Genomic DNA, 18,881 nt, shown 5'->3' on the forward strand with positions numbered 1-18,881 from the left:
ACAACAACTGAAGATATGCACTGTTTCTGGTCCCTTTGGCAACAAATTCAACTTGTCAACCTCTCTGAGGAGCTTGATACAATTTGTTGGAAAGCATCCACTTCCAATACCTACTCTGCCTCCTCGGCCTACAATCTGTAGTTCTTGGGCTCCATCAACCGGCCAACCCTGAATAAAATTTGGCACATCAAATCTGAAGGAAAAGTGAAGTTCTTCTTTTTTTGCGGGGAAAAAAGTGAAGTATCTTAACAACTGCCTAACAGCAGCACTCTTGTAAATTCTTTATTTATAATGCAAAGGCAGAGCATCTGCCATTTTTCCTCAAACAAAAGGCGAGTGACTGAAAATTTACACTCGGCAGACGGATAAGCACAAGGCAAAAAATATTTGTGAGCTTTCACATCCGCAGACTGTCGATTGATATATGGAGTAGACGACCGCAGGTGAGCATGGTTCATGTCAACCACGATCATGGAGGCCTCACCATGAAACTCCTCCTTCCGCAACAGGTAACACAGAACATCCGGGTCATCGGCGCTGATGATCGGGAACTCAGGAAGACGCCGATGAGGTACACTAGGATCTGCCAAAAGGCGATCCAGGTCGATCACACGATGCGGCTCCCACTCGAACCTGGAGTCGCTACCAGCATGTCATGTTCAAAGTCCAAGTGGTGATTTTTCGGCGCTGCTGCTGTTGCCCTCGCCTGCAACCAATGTGGAGTGGAAGTTATTGTCAATGTGGACGAAGCGCATCTCGCCCTTGCTGATGGACACACTTCGGAACCTCTCCGGGAGGCACCGTTTAACCCGTACCTCGGCAGGGTACTCTATTCCTCCGGGGAACGGCACGAAATGGAGCATCGGGGAGCGGGTGCCGGAGAAACCGAATGGCAGGACACCGCTGAAGTAGTCGACCCAGCACAGAAAACGTCCCTCGAATGCGAGCACATGCTCAGTTGACCAGAGGTTGGGGAAGCACATGCCATTGCTCTGTGGGGCATTCTTGAGGAAGAACGTCCACTTTCTTCACTTGGAGATGAAGACACAGAGCTCGGCGCGCATGGAACAAGCACCTGCAGCTCGTGAGTTGGAGGAGCCGCGAGGGTGAAGGACACGTACATGGAGTCATGGAGTGGCCGCTGTCCATGTCGAGTCCAATGGCTGTCTTGTTCCTGCTGACGGCCTCACGGGCAACGCCTAGGTCACCGTACCAGTGGGTGCGGCTGATGCAATCCAGCATCACCCAGTCGGGGAAGACGGCGATCTCCTCCTCCAGCTCCGGTGCGCCTCCGGTGGCCATGGCGACTGGGATCAGGAATATATAAACCCTAAACCTAGCTAAAAATAGGGCGACAGACTTAAGTTATACTAGCAGCGCCAGATTATTGGGCCAGGCAAGCAGGTGCAATACAGCATCAACTAGCCAGAATCAAATACTGTAATAGAAATTATTCCAACACACGCAGACTCTATCACACATACGATGCACTTGATAAATCATGGAACATAAGCAAATGGAGCGAGACAACAAAAACTGACAGACACACACGCACCAAATGTAAGCCAAGGCCATCAGGAAGGCAAGCTTTGATAATTCTGTTAGTGGAACAATAATTGAAGCAAGACGAAGTATTCATCATGAAAGTTGAATGGCTATTTGTGTCCAGAAATTAGATAAGAGTCGTGCTATACACACGACAAGTTTTGCACGATTCATAGACGATGATTGAATCCAGCCGGGCTTGCATATGACTGAGAAGGGCACTAGCCGCTGGATTTGCACATCATGCACCTGTCGGGCACAAGTATCGTGCGGGAAGAAGTTTCGATTAGATAATAACAGCAGGTAGTTATCAAATTAAACGATTAATTCCTGCAGTTACTCTCCACACTTGACGAGTGTGTGCTACAATACAGAGAGTCGGTCGACATGTGAAGCGCACAAAATGGAAGGAACCTGCAGCATACAATCCCATTTCTGCATCTCAGCAACCAGAACGCAGTTCTAGACACCTGTGGAGAAATCATGAGAAACCCATTAAAGTTATACAGTCTCATAATTTGTGCGTGATTCAAATACTGTACTCCCTCCGTTTCTTTTTAGTCTGCATATAAGGTTTAGTCAAAGTCAAGCTTTGTAGAGTTTGACTAACTTTATATTAAAAAATATAAACATTCACAATATGAAATCAATATTATCAGATGCACCATGAAACGTATTTTCATACTATATAGTTTTAGTATTGTAGATGTTCATATTTTTTTTATATAAATTTGGTCAAACTTTGTGTAGTTTGACTTCGACCAAATCTTATATGCAGAGTAAAAAAACGGAGGGTGTAGTAAACATTAGTTTCACCACTGGAAATTGTGCTGAAAACTCCAAACCAGCAATATTTGGGAGAGAACAGTAACAGAAGCAGCAAACGCAAATATGTAATATGCAGTGCGGTGACATACTTTCAGCTTCTAGAGTAATAAAAACAGAGAACGCAAATAGGCAATATCAATGCAATTCTAGACACCTGAGACCAGATTTTTTTAGAGGAAAAAGGCTCTCGCCCAGGCCCCATTTCCACTGCTGAAAACAAAACCAGGTACAAAGTATACTTTAAACAGCACAGGAGTAGGCAGATGCGCCAGACCAGCAACAAACATGACGGAAACTAGAACTACCAGACCTAAACACATCCTCAGCTTCAAAACAAAAAAGCCTCACAAGCAGTACGCATCGACAGGCAAACCTGAGAGCAGATGTTTGCAACGTAGATGGCCAATTTGACTCCACGTGAAACATACTAAACGGAAGAACCTACATACTACAGCACAGAATCCAAGTCCCGCATCTCAGCAACCAGGATACAATTCTAGATACCTGAGGAGTGCTCAATGTCATTAGTAAAACCAATTTGCCATTTCATTCATGGAAAAACGATTAGAGTCATACAATCTCACATTTTTGGCATGATCCAAACAGTAGAGAGGGGGAGACAACATGAGCAAATAGAAGAGAAGGTAGCAGGGTGAAGGAGTGATGAAGGGGACAGAAAGCGGCTGAGGAAGGGATGAGGAAGTGAGGGCCTGGAGGGAAGATCCAACACGCCAATAAAGAGCGGCGGGAGGCGGCCAGGTTGGCGCGAGCTGAGCTAAGGTTCATGGAGAGTATCTTGAGTCCTCGCTTACATACAGAAGGCAAGCTTATGTTTATTCAAAAAGAACATTTCAGATATACCTCAACTTACATGCAGAAGACAAGCTTACCTACTCAACCAATACATCATAATAACATACTGAACCAGACAGTCATCTTAAGTGTTGCGCAAAAGTTCAGCTCCATTGTGTCCTCCACCACCAATGCTTGTTTCTACAAGCATAAGAAGTCAAACAATCAATGATATTCCAATGGAAAACCAACTAAATACGGGAAGGCATCAGGGAAATATTTAGATGAACTCAAAAGGTGCAATTTGATACAGCATTGACAAATCCTACCAACATAAGAAATTGTGCCTGTTCAGATTTAGTCTGTCTTAAAATAAATTAAGCCTGAAAAGATGAAATAAGCTCAGTTTATTTAAAAGGGTGGCCACTCGTAGCTCCTATAATTAAGTGATAAATCAAGCAATTGTTTTATAAATTTTAAACCTAGTCATTGTTACAGCAGGAGTCTCCTAGAAATGATAAAATAAGCAATTCATTTACAATTTTCTAACCAAGTCATTGTTACAGATTTACAGGTTTTTAGCAAGATTAGCACAGATAAAAATGTTGAATGGTAGAAGCATAAGTCGCTTTAAGCTTCCAAATGCACGTATTAAGCTAATCTATTTGACATTCTAGTTGGTTCAAGCTAGTTTTTCATGCAGTCATCTTCAACTTCCAACTGTTAAGTTCTAATTTTGAGTCAAAAGTGTACTGGAGATATGAACTAGCACTACCATTATACACTTCTTACATGCTCCCTCCATTCCAATAAACAGGGCACCCACACATTTCAAAATTCAACTTTGACCATTAATTTACCCAACAAAATATATGTTATGTTACTTCAAAATTATACAACTGAAAACTTTTTTTGAAAACGAATAGAGCGGTACAACTTTTGTCACAATAACCTACATTTGGTTGGTTAAATTGATGCCCAAAGTTTCATTTTGAAATACATGCGCCTTATTTACTGGAATGGAGGGAGTATGTCAAATTGTCAATAGGCAAGTAACAATGAAATTCAGTCCAATTATTATGCAAAGCATTTGGCAAACTTGGTTGCGCAAGCAGAATTGGTGACATAAACTAAACTAGATACCACAAGCAAATATATTTCCAGATCATAACCACGACATTAACACCATTATACACACATTGGGACAGGACACCACAGTGCAAAATTGCAATTATATAGCAGAAATGATCAAGCAGCAAAATAAATTAGTGATATGGCATAACTTAAAAATTGTTAGCTTAAACCTAACGGATGTGAACAGCATTTCATTGACTAATTATCGAAAACAAGCTGATTTTGTTATACCAGCATTGTAAAGGCATTCTGTTACCTCCAGTATAGACACTTTCGAATGGTTGATGGAAATGCGAACTGATGGTTTCGGACATCTTCTTGAACTGCAATGACTTGAGCTGGACCATGAAGTGGCCGGCAACCGTCTGCACCACCACCACATTATTGTACTCGGCCAAGCCTAGCATCACCGTGTACCTTTTCTCCTCTGAATTCAGGGAAAGTAGCGTGTCTAGCTCAAAAGTTCTTCCCAGCACCCATGAGGCCTCGCCATCACAATCAATCTTCCTCCTCCATAATTGGACATTGCAGTCTGACTTGAATAGAACACCAAGCCCACCATCCTCTGCCCGCATAACCGTGGATTGGCAACTACCCGCATCCAAAATATCCACAGGCCCTGGTATCACGGTTAGGATCCCCAAATTCAAATCAAACTCAAGGATTCCAGAACAGCTACCCGTAATCAAACAGTGAAGGGAATCCCCAATCAGCACAGGCACCCCCCTAAAATCGAAGTCCACTGGCACCTCATTTGGAAGCGGAGTCGAGATGAGACCGCCCCATACGCCCGCCTCGGACGAGTACACGCAGGCGGTGATCACTTGCCTGTCTCTGCCCAACAAGACCACCTGGAAGTGGCGGATGGCCCCGGCGGCGCGAAGCACCGCCCCGCCGATCCCCTGCTTCGTGTCGAACCCCGGGGGAATGTCGAGGCGGTGCTGGTCTCCGGTGACGGGGTCCCACACCAGGACCTTGATCCAACACGGGAGGAACATGAGCAGGAGGCCGTGGCGGCAGTCGAGGAAAGTGATGGGGCCGCGGCCGGCGAGCTGCAAGGAGAAGCGCTCGGCGGGGACACGATTGGGGGCCTCCATGGTGGGCACGAAGGAGACGATCGGGCTCTGCTTGTCCCTGATGAAGCAGCCGAGGATGGGAGGGCTGCGGCGGTGGCGGAGGCGGAAGCGGCCGACGAAGCCGGGGTCGGAGACGAGGCGGCGCCAGCGGGCGCAGACGGCCGAGGCGCGCGGGAGGGAGGACGGATCCGGGGAGAGGCGGATGAGGACCTCGTCGAGCAGGTCGTCGTCCTCCAGCGGCGGCGCCGACGTCGGGCGGGGACGGAGGCGGCGGTGGCTGGACGTCATCCCGCTTGCTCGTGCGTGGGTGGGGTGTGGTGGACTCTAACTGCAGGTTGGCCCAAAGGGGCACTGGAGAGGAGAAAAGTGAGGCTGCCAGTGAGATTGAAGCCCAGCAGTTTTTTTCTTTAGGCCTCCTTTCGTTAATCATAGGTTAAAAATCCTATATATACTCATAAGGAGTTGATAAAAACAAGTTGAGCCCCACTATTAAAAATTCTCTTTGCACATACTCGTTGTTCACGTCAGTATGATGCCATCTAGCTAGCCTAGGGCCTAGGGATTAGCCCAATCCTAGGTCCACCCCTAATGTCAGCGTCAGTTTTTAAGCAACAACCAATCGGCCCCCTCTCTCTAATCTGCGATCCATCTGCCTTGCCGTTACCTGACCTCTTATTGAACCACACATGACATCCCCGACATCCTCCTCCAGCATCACATGCGCCAGAGATGGGGGTGTCGGCATTCTGGAAACGGGGGTCCCCAGACTTGCCTACCTGCGGCCTGCGGCGTGGCTTAAGTGGGGCCCAGCGCGGCCCATCTTCATCAGTGCGAGCTCAAGACCCTCGCGAGGGGCCAAGCCAGCGCCCGTCGGCGGCCCCCCACGTCGTTCCCTGTCGCCCGCCGCCAACGCCGCCACCGGCCCGGCGGGAAACGAGCAGCAGGCCTCGTCCCAACATCCTTCGGTGCGGCGGGATGGCCGCACTGCCACCCCGTCGCTGACTCCAGCTGGCTTGTCGTCCCACGCCCATCGCGCACCCATGGATGTGCACGCCTCACTGCTCTTGACGCGGGAGCTCCTTCACTATCGCCCCGTCGACGACCTCTACGAGGACTGGCTCGCCCGCATCACCGAGCTCGTCAGTGCCGCAGGGGGCTCCCTCTTGTGGTCCCTCTCGCTGCCTCGCCCTCCGTCCCGTGCAGGGGGCGAGGATCAGGAGGCGCCTCCGCCGCCTCCTCCCCAAGAAGGTGCCTTGGCCCCAAGGCGCGCAGCCCCAGGACGGGACCCTCCACGTCCGGTGCCTACGCAGCAAGAAGGGAGCTGCCAAGAGATCCCATGTCCCCGAGAAGGTGCTCGCGCGCTCCCAGCGCCGGCGCGCCAAGATCGCGCCCCAGCGCCTCCATAACAAAACCCCGCGCTGCTCCCAGTGGCAGCGTGTGGTGACCCGCAAGAACAAGTTCAGCACCAGCAAAGGGCGCTGGTGGCCACGGCGGGCTGCCTCGCCTTCACCCCCGAGCTGCGCGGCGTCACATGGCCAGGTAAGTTCAAGCCTGACCTCCCTCCCCGCTATGATGGCACAGCGGACCCCGCGGAGTTCCTGCAGCTCTACGAGCTGGGCATCGTAGCCACCAACGAAGACGAAAAGGTCATGGCGAATTGGTTCCCCATGGCGCTCAAGGACGGCGCCCGCACCTGGCTCCTGAACCTGGCTCCCGGCACGATCTCCTCCTGGAGCGAGATGCGCACCCGCTTCATCGCCAACTTCCAGGGCACTCATGACCGGCCCCCGGCCGTGAGTGACCTGCGCCTCATCAAGCAACAGCTAGGAGAAACCCTGCAGAAGTACATCCAGCGCTTCAACTACGCTCGCCTCAATATCCCCAAGGTGACTGAAGAAGTTATCATCTCAGCCTTCTCCGACGGCGTGTGCGTCAAGATGAAGGAAGAGCTAGCAATCCATGAAGACCTGTCACTACAAAAAAAATACATTTCCGTGATAATACGTGTTTGTCACAGTAGGTCGCTTTTTTGTCATGCATGTTCATCCATGACAAATTTATGACAGAACCAAGATAGTCATACCTGTGCTGTCGTAGAAGTGTTCCATGACATTACCAAAATTATCATCACGGAAGTGTCCACTTCCATGACGATAAATTGCGCGTCACAGAAGTGCTTTCGCCAAGGGTGACCGACACGTGGCATCCACCGTAACGGAACGCCGTTAAGCTATCGGGTCGGGTTTTGGATCCGATAACCCGTTAACAGCCCAGACCAGTGGGAAATTTCCATGTGTAAAATTCTTATTGGCCGGACGAAACACGTGTCAGTTCGTCAGTTGGTCAGATAGGCGCCTATGATACGTCGACACGTGGCATGGCCCAACAGAGGCCCATTCCTGTGAAAAGGCCGGCCCGTTTGACTTGGTCAAAAGCTGGCGGGCCGGCCCATGGAAAGCCTGTTAACGGCCTGTTCGCATATAGCCCATTTACAGCCCACTAACCCAAGGCCCGTTACGCCCTATCCGAATTAGGCCCAGTAGCGTCATCTGGGCCATCCAATATGATTCCAGCCCGTTTTCACTTCTAGCCCATGTATGGCCCATGACGTCTTTCGGCCCATATGAGGCCCTATGTAACTCTTGGCCTATTAACGGCCCGTGGTGAAACTGGCCCGTAATGAACAGTGTACCACTTTACACCCATTAACGGCCCGTGGTGAAACTGGCCTGTAATGAACAGTGTATCACTTTATACCCATTAACGGCCCGTTATTCCGTTGGGCCGTTTCCAGCCCATGTTATCTTTCGGCCTTCTCAGAGCCCATTTATTCTTGGGCTCATTTCCAGCATTCGTTTACTTACGGCCCGTTACTGTCATTTCCTGCTTGTGGGCCAAATTCAGCCCGTGGTTACAGTCGGCCCGTTTGTTGTCCGTTAATACGTTGGGCCGTTTTCATAGCGTCATCAAATACGGCCTATTAACGATGGCCTGTTACGGTCGGCCCATGAATGGACGATTCCAACTCTAGACCGTTTACGGCCATAATGCGGCCTGTTATTGGCCCATGTTTGGCAAATTGATCATACGGCCCGTATAAGGCCCATTGATGATACGGCCCGTAGAAGGCCCATTGATGATACGACCCGTAGAAGGCCCATTGTTTCTACGGCCTATAGAAGGCCTATTGTTTTCTACGGCCCGTAAAAGGCCCACTGTTTCTACGGCCCGTAGGAGGCCAAGTGTCATACAGTAAATATTAGCCCATGGTTATTGTGGCCTAGTTTTAAAAAATAGGTTATTGCAGCCACTAGTTAACCGCGGAAAAAGAATTGCAATGACTACAAGCAAACAAATAAACAAGACAACAAGGAAATAAATAAGCAAGCAACTAACGCTAGGCTATCACGACTATTACACATATTACATTCACTGGGCATCAAAGTTTGCCACCAGTGCAAATATAGGGAACAAATCAGCATATCATATACACTGGCCGTCAAAATTGGCCACCAGTGCAAATAAACGCGGCAGCAAAACAAGAGCATAACTGAAACAACTTCAGAAGAGCTCAAGAAACGTTATCCTGGGTATCCACCATGCTGGCAATAAGCTTAGCAAGCTGATTAGCTTTGTCCTGTTTGGCGCTAAAATCCTCCAACGCTTGCTGTTGCACCAGAAAGTATGCATCTGAATGCTCCAGGGACTTCCGCAGTCCTTCCGCTTCTTGTCGCAGCACAGCTGATCGATGTCTTTCAGCTTGTAGTTGAGACTCAACAAACCGAACTGATTCAGACAGTGAGTTTGAATAGCTTGTGCAAGCGGTAGTGGCCAGTAACTCCAACACTAAACCAAGACAGGATGTGTCACTATCCTGAACCTTATCTGCATTACTTCCTTTACCGTTGCTTAATAAGGCACTCTTCCCCAATATTCTGTCAGCATTCTAAAAGAAGAAACAAGCAGACACATAACAAGTTTAGCATGTACTAGTATATGAAACTCATTTCGGTGAACCAGTTCATTAGTAAGGTGGACAGGATTAAACTACCAAGTATTCTATTGCCAAGTACTAGTACATAATAAAAGCATCAAACAAACATATATCTATGTCCTATGGTAGCAATGAAATCTTAAATTAGAACAATTGTTCTTTAGGTTTAGGCACTTATTCTACATGAACAGAGTACAGTAAGACGCAAGAATATAATACTTAAAAATAGAAAATGAGCTCATAGACCTTACCACATTCTTGGTTCGGAACCAGTACAGAACAAGGCATTCCCAGTCATCGTCCAGTAAATGTGTCTCAGGAGAACGTAAGGGAATTTGATGAGTTTCTTTGCCGGTGAAGTACGTTTTCTTCAGGTAATTCCAATACTGCCACTAAGCATTCTTGAAGATAGCAGAGGTATTAGCACAGGTTATCTCATCTTGAGTTTCCAAATCGGTCCTTCTCTATAGAGAAAAATGGGAAAATTTGCTGTATTATAACCATCATGGAGGTAGGATGTATGGGACAAAGCAAAGTAATTGCCATGAATAACATTACTTACACATAACTCCTGGACAAACACCTGCAACTGGCATTTTTCTTCATCTTCAGTATAATATTTCCAAGATGGGAAGATACGCACATACGATTTAACAACATCAAATGCGATAGATGCTAAACTACGACTAGCTGGTTGTGCTTCCTCCACAGGAATAGGCGTACTAACTGGTGGAGTTGGGGTTCGCCGTGATAGTACTGGCCCTTTGGGTACTGGAGCTGCCTTACTAACTGCTCTTGTTTGGGAGCTCTGTGGTGGAGATGGTGTTGTGTCAACAGGAACTGGGTTACTATCGGCTGGGGTTGGGGTTAGATTGGGTGAAGTTGATTCTCTGTCCATCATAGTAGGGGTACAATCTGTGAGAGTTTGGGTTATGTGTGGTAGGGCTGGTTCTTGTGCATGTACAACCGGGGTGCTATCTCCACCAAGAGGTAGCACTGTTTTTTTTTGAAGACCGTGTTTTTAGTCCGCTAGATACTGGCATCACCCGCTCCAATTCAAATGGCTGATAAACAGGAAACATAGTTGAATGTACAGACATTGTATGAGAGACAGATGCAATAGATAATGTGGAAAAAAGAGGGCATGAAATAGTTGACATGTATATTGTTTAACTAAAACGGATAGCATGACATAATTTCACATATATGATATCTATCTAAACTGGATAGCATAGCATAACATAATTCAAAGATATGATGAATAACTAAACAGGATCGCCTGACATAATTCACCTACATGTTATCTAAGTAATCAGGATCGCATCATTTAATTCACATATATGATTTATATGCTAAACAGAGGGCATTCGATATGATGTCTGAACTAAGAACATGGTGTTGAATATTGTGTATATGATCTCTAAACTATGCAATGCAAGACACCGTATGCATGATATGAGCAGTATAACCGTGTCAAGTTAGAGCATACGCCTCAGTGGGGGAATAGGACTGGTCATGTGTCTCTGAATCCATCTCTGAGGAGCTATCGGGACCCAACAAGAGATCTACTTCGACAGGTAGCACTGTCTGCTCTGAAGGCCTTGTTCTCACTCCAGATTTTTCCATCTCCCACCCAAATGGCTGATTCACAGGAAGAGTAGTTTAATGTACAAACATTGTCGACAAATGGAAATGTAATGAAGAAAAGGATGGGCAAGATATCATTCAAATATATGATGCCTGGTTAAACAGGATGGCATTGCACATTTCACATATATTATGGCTGGCTAAAAGACATGAGACTGCATAATTCCCATATATGATATAGAAACTAAACAGGTGGCATTACAGAACATGCCTAAACTAAGCAGATGACATATATGATGTCAAAAGTAGGCACTGCAAGGCAACATATGCATGATATGACTAACATCACCATGCCAAGGTAGAGCAAACACCTTGGGGGGTAAATAGGAGTGGTCAGCGGCGTCCGAATCCGCCTCAGAACAGATATCTTCCTCTGGATTACAATCTGGAGAGGGGTGGGGAGGGTTTGCCATTGAACCCACCATGGAGCGATGTCTGCATGACATTGTATTGCCGCGCAAAACTTCTCTTTTTCTCTACATGTTCAACATGATTGTGTACAATATCTGACATGCATACGGAAAAAATTGGTGAGATTATGTAAGGAGAGCATGCAGAAATTTAGAGTGATGGTAACACCCAGTGGATCGATGTTTTTCTGTTGAACCAAAATAGCCCTAATTGATCGACGTGAATGTATAGTAATAAGTGATGCAACAAGTGTACAACCTCTTTGCCGTAGCCGTGTCGACCTCAGCATCATTGGGTTGGTCGCTGAAGCAGTTGAGGCAGAGGTGGCTGTCGGAGGTGTGGAGGAAGATCTGAGGAATCTGTAGACAGCGTCCAAGGCACTACTCTGTTGTGATGGATCGTTCTGTCATTGGAGCAGCTCCGGTGAGCCGTAAGACGTCAAGGCTGAAGCAGGACAAGACAGACATTGTCAATCTCAAGTGGGATTCTAATAGCATTTCCAATAGATGATGTAAAATGAATGTAAAATTAACATTACCAAAAACCACCTGACTACAACAGATGAGGTAAAGACTGTTGACTCTGAACTTAACCGTCGAAACTGAAATTTACTGTGGAATCTGAATGCTACTGTCGAAATTGAACGCAATGGTAGCAGAGAGGCACTTGACATGTAGTTTAGGGAGGGCCTGCAGTTCATCTTCAACCTGCACCCCCTGAGCCGCCAGCCACCACCGGCCGAACCGCCGGCCCCAGCGCCGCCTCGCCGCCCCGAAACAACTCGCCACCACCACCCCGGCCAGCCCTCTAGGCCCCCCGCCCCCACCCTGAACCCTAAGATAGATAGTAGGGTACCTCTCCGGCGAGCCCCCGTCCCCGCTGCGGGTGGTTCTTCCTTAACTCCGATGAGCCCCCCAACCCCTGAAAATCGACTGACCCAAAAGTCGATTCAGTCGACTGAAGTGTGGCTTAATCGGAGCAGAGCAGCAGCACGAGCGAGGGGGAGAGCAGCAGCAGCAGCTGGGCGAGCGAGCGATCGAGCGAGAGCCGGAGCAGCAGCAGCAGATCCGGCTGGTATGGACGCCGCCGCCGAAGGGGCCTCGCACTGGGGGACAACGGCCGTGGAGATGTCGCCTGCGGCACCGGCTTCAAGGTAGCCGCTCCATGGGGGTGCGGGATGGAGCACCGTCGGCGCCGGGAGGTCGAGTTAAGGAGAAGGTGCGCTGGATGAGTGTACAACCTCTTTGGTGGCGCCGAGTAGGCCCCGGCTTCGTCCGAGGAGTCGGTGAGGATGCTACGGTTCCGGTGGAGCAGGTTAAGGTGGCGCTGTGGGGATGGAGCAGCCGCGATAGACGAGGCGATCGTCGGAGCAGCTCCTTGGAGGTGGAGGACGGGGCGGCTGAACCGGCGGGACGACGAGATGGACGACGGATCCTCATTCGGGGAGGTGGACGAGGGACGTCGAGCTGTTGTGGTGGACGACCTCGTCGGGGAAGAGGCTCCGGCTGGGCAGCGGTGACGTGGTGGACGGAGGAGGGTGGGGTTTCGCGGCTGGAGCGGAGAGGTTATGGCGGCCTGGGATTTCAAATGACGAAAAGGGGGTGATGGGAGGGGGTGAAGCATGACTTAGGAACGTGCTTGTCCAAAATGTAGGGTGTGTTACAAAAGTACACCCCACCGATTTGAACTAGCGACGCTTTCGGCTCAGGGTTAGAAGGGGGATTTCGCGTGTCGGGATTTGGTAGCTGGAGGGAGTTTTAGCGTGCGTTGTAATTTCGGGATAGCAAGGCGCGGGTTGTGAAGACGCCAGTTTTGGGAGCACGATATCTGAATTTTTGGGATATAACAAGACACGTGTTGAATTTCAGGGACAAGCCTAACGTGTCGTAATATTGTACTTGTACGTACCAAATCAATTCTCACTTCCCTCAACCAAAAAGAAAACAAAAAAAATAAAACTATTCACACCACACAAAGAGAGAGTCTTGCCCCGTTTTACTATGCAAATGCTATTCAAAGCTACTCCCTCCTTCCATCTATATAGGGCCTAATGCGTTTTTCGATGCTAACTTTGACCAAATATTAGAGCAATGATATATGACATGCAACTTACACAAAGCACACCGTTAAATTCGTCTGTGAAAGGTTCTTTCAATGTTATAATTTTCACATTGTGCATGTCATGTACTATTAATCTTGTCAATAGTCAAAGGCAGTCTTAAAAATCTCATTACGCCCTATGTAGATGGAAGGAGGGAGTATGAATCCATGTTATGTCCGATTAAATTTTTTCGCTTGCTGTATAATGCATGTAACCTACTCATACCAATATTTTAGTGCATTCCAAATGTCTATACTACCACTGCAATTCGAACTAAATTTGAATTCGTTTCTCTATTTCAATAAGAATCTACAATCATGATTGTTGCCAACTTCAACCATCAAAGTTTCCTTGCTATCTGCCAGATATAAATCAGACGGCCTATAATGCAGGATGGCAGGCACACCATCATCAACAACTCCGTTTTTATAAGAGTAGAGATAAAATATATTAAATGTAGTATACCATGTTCATAACCACACCATGTTTATCACCGTTGTATATATATATATATTCACACATTCATTGGTTTTAAACACTATGATAAATTCTTCAAATATACGAATTCGCTTTTTATAATGAAGTATATATGATCTCTATTCGTCTTTTACACCCACACAACCCTCTTATCTTTGTAGCTAGCACTAACTTTCTCTTGTGCATGCACACGCCCGCATCCCTCTCACCCTCCCTCAGCATTCTCTAGCTCCATCGCGCAAATTCGTGTTTTCACCTTAGGTCGTTCACCCACGGTGTGTGTAGGCCCCCCAGCTCCTTCTTTACGACACACATCGATCGATATGCCTCTCTAGCCAGGTGTGCCTAGCACAAACACAAGCTTCCCCTCTTCTCTTGTCATCGTCCATGCCTCACTCCCTCCACTCTTTTCATCGTTCTCGTACTCGCACACTCCTCCCCCTCGATATAGTATGCCTCTCGTACCACCTCCTACATGCATCCCTCTCTCTCTATCCTTCTCCTCGTGCCTCATTTGCTTCTAACACACACATGCATGTATACTGATCGATCTCCCAACATATACCTAGATCGACTTTAACTACCCCCCCATCGATCGACGTACCTCACAAGTTATGTCTCTCCTTTCTCTTACAAAGGGCGATTGATCTTCCTATGTAGTTACGTCTGCTTACCACAGCCACATCGTCCCCCTCATCATTCGTGCATGCCTCCTGACCCGTCTCTCACACGCACGTGCACAGACAACAAGCAGCCATCTCCTCTCTTATTGATATTGCGGACGTGCCCTCCGTTTGTCTAGCAAGCCTATCCCACCATTTGTTAGAAGCAACTCCACTACCACCCCCTCCAACACTCTAGCTCTGTCTCTCTCCCAACCTTATTCATCTCCTGCACATATGCATGGATGCCGATCAATCTCCCTTAATACATGAGGCAGATCGATCTCCTTAATACATGAGGTAGGCCTCTCTCCTCCTCCACACATATACCAGCCATTGTACCTCTATACTTAATTGGGCCTTCCTCTTCCCCCACCACACACCGATAGTCGAGCGCTGTAGGTAGGTATCCATGCCACAGAGACAAACTGCACATGTCCCATCTCACATTCCAGTAGGCCAGCCACTCTATATCTTTGACGTGGGCACACACAAATTCGATGGCACTCTTTATCGATCGCGCGCGCGCGCACACACACATCATCCCTCTCTTCGATTCTATAGACACCTCAAGCCGATGATACCTCCACTCTCTTCTCGTGGATCGCCCCCTCTATATATATGTTATATCCAGGACTCTATTTCACACACATTGCATATGTTAAATTTTTTGATTGACCCCCCCCCCAAAAAACTCTCAAGAACCCACACACTCTATCTCTCTAGGTTTGTATCTCTCTCATACAACCCCACGTAGGTGGTGTATGTATACAAGAAGAGAATAGGTGCACCGTGCACGTACTCATGCTTCGTGCCCAGCCACACCCGCGCGGGTACACGGTGGAGCTAATTTCTTTACGAAATGGTAGCCCACATGCTAATTTGAACGCCTGTAGCGGTTGTTTACCTAGGGAGGTCGTGTACCACGCGTGCACAAAACAAAGTTCGACTTGACGCGTTGTCGCGTTATTTTTAAATAAAGTTATAGCGCTCAATGGCACGTACACAGAATATAAAATGATTTTTATGGAGGAAAAGGTAGTCCGCTCTTCAGAGTATCTCACACAAGGCTCCGGTGGCCTCTCTCTCTCTCTTTCTCTCTCACTGTTGGTCACTGATCCGGCCGCATCCCGTCCGCCGGGGGAAAGGGAGTGCGGTGGCCTCTCTCTCTCATCGTTGGTCACTGATCCGGCCGCATCCCGTCCGCCGGGGGAAAGGGAGTGCGGTGGTCTCTCTCTCTCTCTCACCGTTGGTCACTGATTCAGCCGCATCCTGTCCGCTGGGGGAAAGGAAGGAAGTGCATTGTTTCTCTGTTTGACGTCGCCGAGGCAGCACGTCCCGATCTATGGTACACGCCATTCTCTCTGACCAAGCTCCGGCGCGGCAGGGCCTACGCCACCTGCTCGCAGATTCCGCCCGCCGCCGCTCACCTAGTTACATCCCAACGACCTCCAGGTATCCCCTCCGGCCTTGCTCCACTGCCCGTTTTCCCACATCGTTGCATGTGGATCTTCCATAGTTCTTTGCCAAAAACGTAGCTCGTCCGGCGTACTTTCCATATTGCATTCTCGTCCTCACACCGTTTTAGACAAACACAACCGTGTTGTTATCTTCCCTTAGGACAAGGAATATGCTTCTTTTTTGTCGTGGCATGTGTCATCAACTGTTATTGGCCAGTAATTGTTTCCTTTCTACCTCTTTTTTTGCAAATAGGGCTATCCATTTCACCTCGTTGCTATTGCGACCTTTTGGTGAACTGCACAAATCACTTTTTTCTTAAGAGTGTTTTGTGCAGTTGTACTAAAATGTCACACGGGCAACGTCTCTACATTTCAGTGCGACTGCACAAAGGGAGATTGGTTTTGCTCTATCCTCCTTATCCAACTCCGAGCCTAATCTTCTCCAACTAGTTAGTCTTAAGAGAGACCGCAAAGGTGACCGGCTTCTATTTGTGTGTTTATTGTTTCATCAGCAGTCCTCTATTATCGTAATCACACTTGATATCTTTGGAACAGGGACGCTCAGCTCTATTTTAGTGGAACTGCACAAAATGATCGGAATGTTGCATGCTCTAGACAGCTACTTTTTTTCCCAACATGCCTTATTGATTTAGACAGAGCTGGGGGGACATTGCTGCCAATGAAAGCATGGATCAATTTTAATTTAACACCTTCTCACAACTTTGTCTTCAGTTGTGATGTAATTATTAGCTCTGATCTGCTAATAATTGGCATACATTAGCAAGGAAGTTAGTTTTTTATTGTTTTCGAAAGAGCATCGATGGCAAGACACGCGAAACAAAAGCTGAAAGCTCACACCGTTGTACAATTTCATGTCGCTGGAAAATTATTTGTATAGTACGTCAATTATGTAAACAAATGATGGAAGCTTGATAGCATTGCCAGAAGCCTCTTCATCATCCGGGTCCATGTGCCATGCACGAAATTATACTCCTTCGTTCCTAAATATTTGTCTTTTTACAAATTTCAAACGGGAATATTTTAGAGTGTAGATTCACTCATTTTGCTTCGTATGTGTACTCCCTCCGTTCCTAAATATTCTATTTGTCTTAACAGAGATTTCAACATATTTTAGAAAGACAAATACTCCGGAGTATATTTAAGAACCGAGGGGGTAGTGCACAACCGCATGGGAGACTCAGCCCGGTCGTTGCGCCGCATTAATAGTGAGTAATGAGCAGTCAAATCATAAGCCCCACATTTCCCACTGTAAGTTGCTCTAAAGAAGCAACCATCAATACATTTTTCTTTGAATCCGCTCATACTACTCCATCCGTCACTGTTTATACAGCGCACTTCAGGAAAAAGAAAAAAAATCTATGGGACCAAGGCGACTAGCGATCGGCCTAAAAAATAGCATTGGTAGTTATAGCACGGCGTCTATTACTAGAGGGAATAATGCGTACACACATGCATGCAGTGCTTCCACCCCGGGTACACACATGCATGCACTCCGTAGTAGTACGGTACATGGAGAGAAAATTGTGGACTTGATTGCGGTTACCATGCCCTAATTAATTGAGCATTAAATCAAACGCGTCTAAAGTCTCTCTGGTGGTGGAAATGCATTGAGATAAATGCATCATAATGAAGTGCGCCTGTAAACTGTGACAGAGGGTGGAGTAGTATGAAGGTGCAAAACCATGTACGCGTACTAGTACTGCGCTTGGCTCTTCGCCCCTTCGTGAAGTCGAACAATAATGGTACTCCGCATGTTGGGTACTACAGTGTATGCCTCTGACAATCTGACACTGAATGGACTGATGCATGTCCACCGAGGGTAGGTTGCATTAGTCAAAAAGCGTAAGCGAGCTTCACCTTGTCCTGCAAGCTTCTCCTCGTTCTGCGAGTTGACGGGACACACCAAAAAGTAGTGCTAGTCCATACTCCCTCCTTTCCGGTTAATATGGCTTAATATTTTTTGCGGGTAAATGAGAGAGCTTTATTCATATATAAGCATTCTTAGGACGATCAGCCAAAAACTGGTCACTAGGAAGCCAAAAAAAGAAGTAGGAAGCGAGGTGTTTCATCAAGCCAGCTCTCGGTCACATTCAAAGTGCAGCAAGCACGGTTCGCACGAAGATGCGCCGCAAGGTTTGCTGACCTGTTTACATGCTGAATTACAAAAAAATAGGAAATATTACTGAGCGCTACTATTTGTAATAGGATATGAGCCAGAATTAAGCGAGAATTGTGGCGAGTGTTCCATGGAATCAACTTCCATTATCACATGCGAGAACCCTCGAAGAGAACCAAATGTGTTGAAGATTGCTTTATCACATTTTAAAATTATAATAAGAGTGCAGACGCTCCTCCATTCGGTTCCTAGTAGTATAGTGTAGTATGCTTCTGGCAATCTGACACCGAATTAACTGTTGCACGTCCACTGCGTGAGCGAGGGAGAGCTTGCATTAGTCAAAAGTTTCTCCTTGTCCTGCGAGCCACCGCGTGCAAGCTTCTCCCGTCCTGCAACCTTCTCCTCGTTCGGCAAGTTGATGGGACACAGCAAAGTAATGCTAGTCCATGTTGCCTCCTCTCCGGTTAACATGGCTTAATTTCAAACGAGATAAATACACTATCTGTCATTGTATATTTGTAAAAATACGGTCAATGGACTTCATAATACACTCATTGCGCTCAATATATATATTTTCCGGTGTTCATACGGTTACTAGCTCACCCTGACTGAGTATG

General features: G+C 47.3%; 1 protein-coding gene across 2 annotated transcripts; it reads right to left on the reverse strand.

Annotated features, from left to right (window-relative positions):
- Positions 1 to 1,559: 1,559 nt before the first annotated feature.
- Positions 1,560 to 5,686, reverse strand: LOC119314318. Of its 2 annotated transcripts, none has more exons than XM_037589048.1 (3): positions 4,556 to 5,686; positions 3,264 to 3,366; positions 1,560 to 2,015 (listed from the first exon to the last, which is right to left on the reverse strand). In XM_037589048.1, the coding sequence occupies exons 1-2, from the start codon at positions 5,661 to 5,663 to the stop codon at positions 3,311 to 3,313; spliced, it is 1,164 nt and encodes a 387-aa protein (XP_037444945.1). In that variant the 5' UTR covers positions 5,664 to 5,686; the 3' UTR covers positions 1,560 to 2,015; positions 3,264 to 3,310. The 2 variants fall into 2 exon arrangements, with proteins under 2 accessions (XP_037444945.1, XP_037444946.1); XM_037589049.1 differs by lacking the exon at positions 1,560 to 2,015 and adding an exon at positions 2,243 to 3,180.
- Between the last annotated feature and the right edge of the window lie 13,195 nt (positions 5,687 to 18,881).

The sequence above is a fragment of the Triticum dicoccoides genome, chromosome 6A (assembly GCF_002162155.2).
Source record: "Triticum dicoccoides isolate Atlit2015 ecotype Zavitan chromosome 6A, WEW_v2.0, whole genome shotgun sequence".
Lineage (NCBI taxonomy): Eukaryota > Viridiplantae > Streptophyta > Magnoliopsida > Poales > Poaceae > Triticum > Triticum dicoccoides.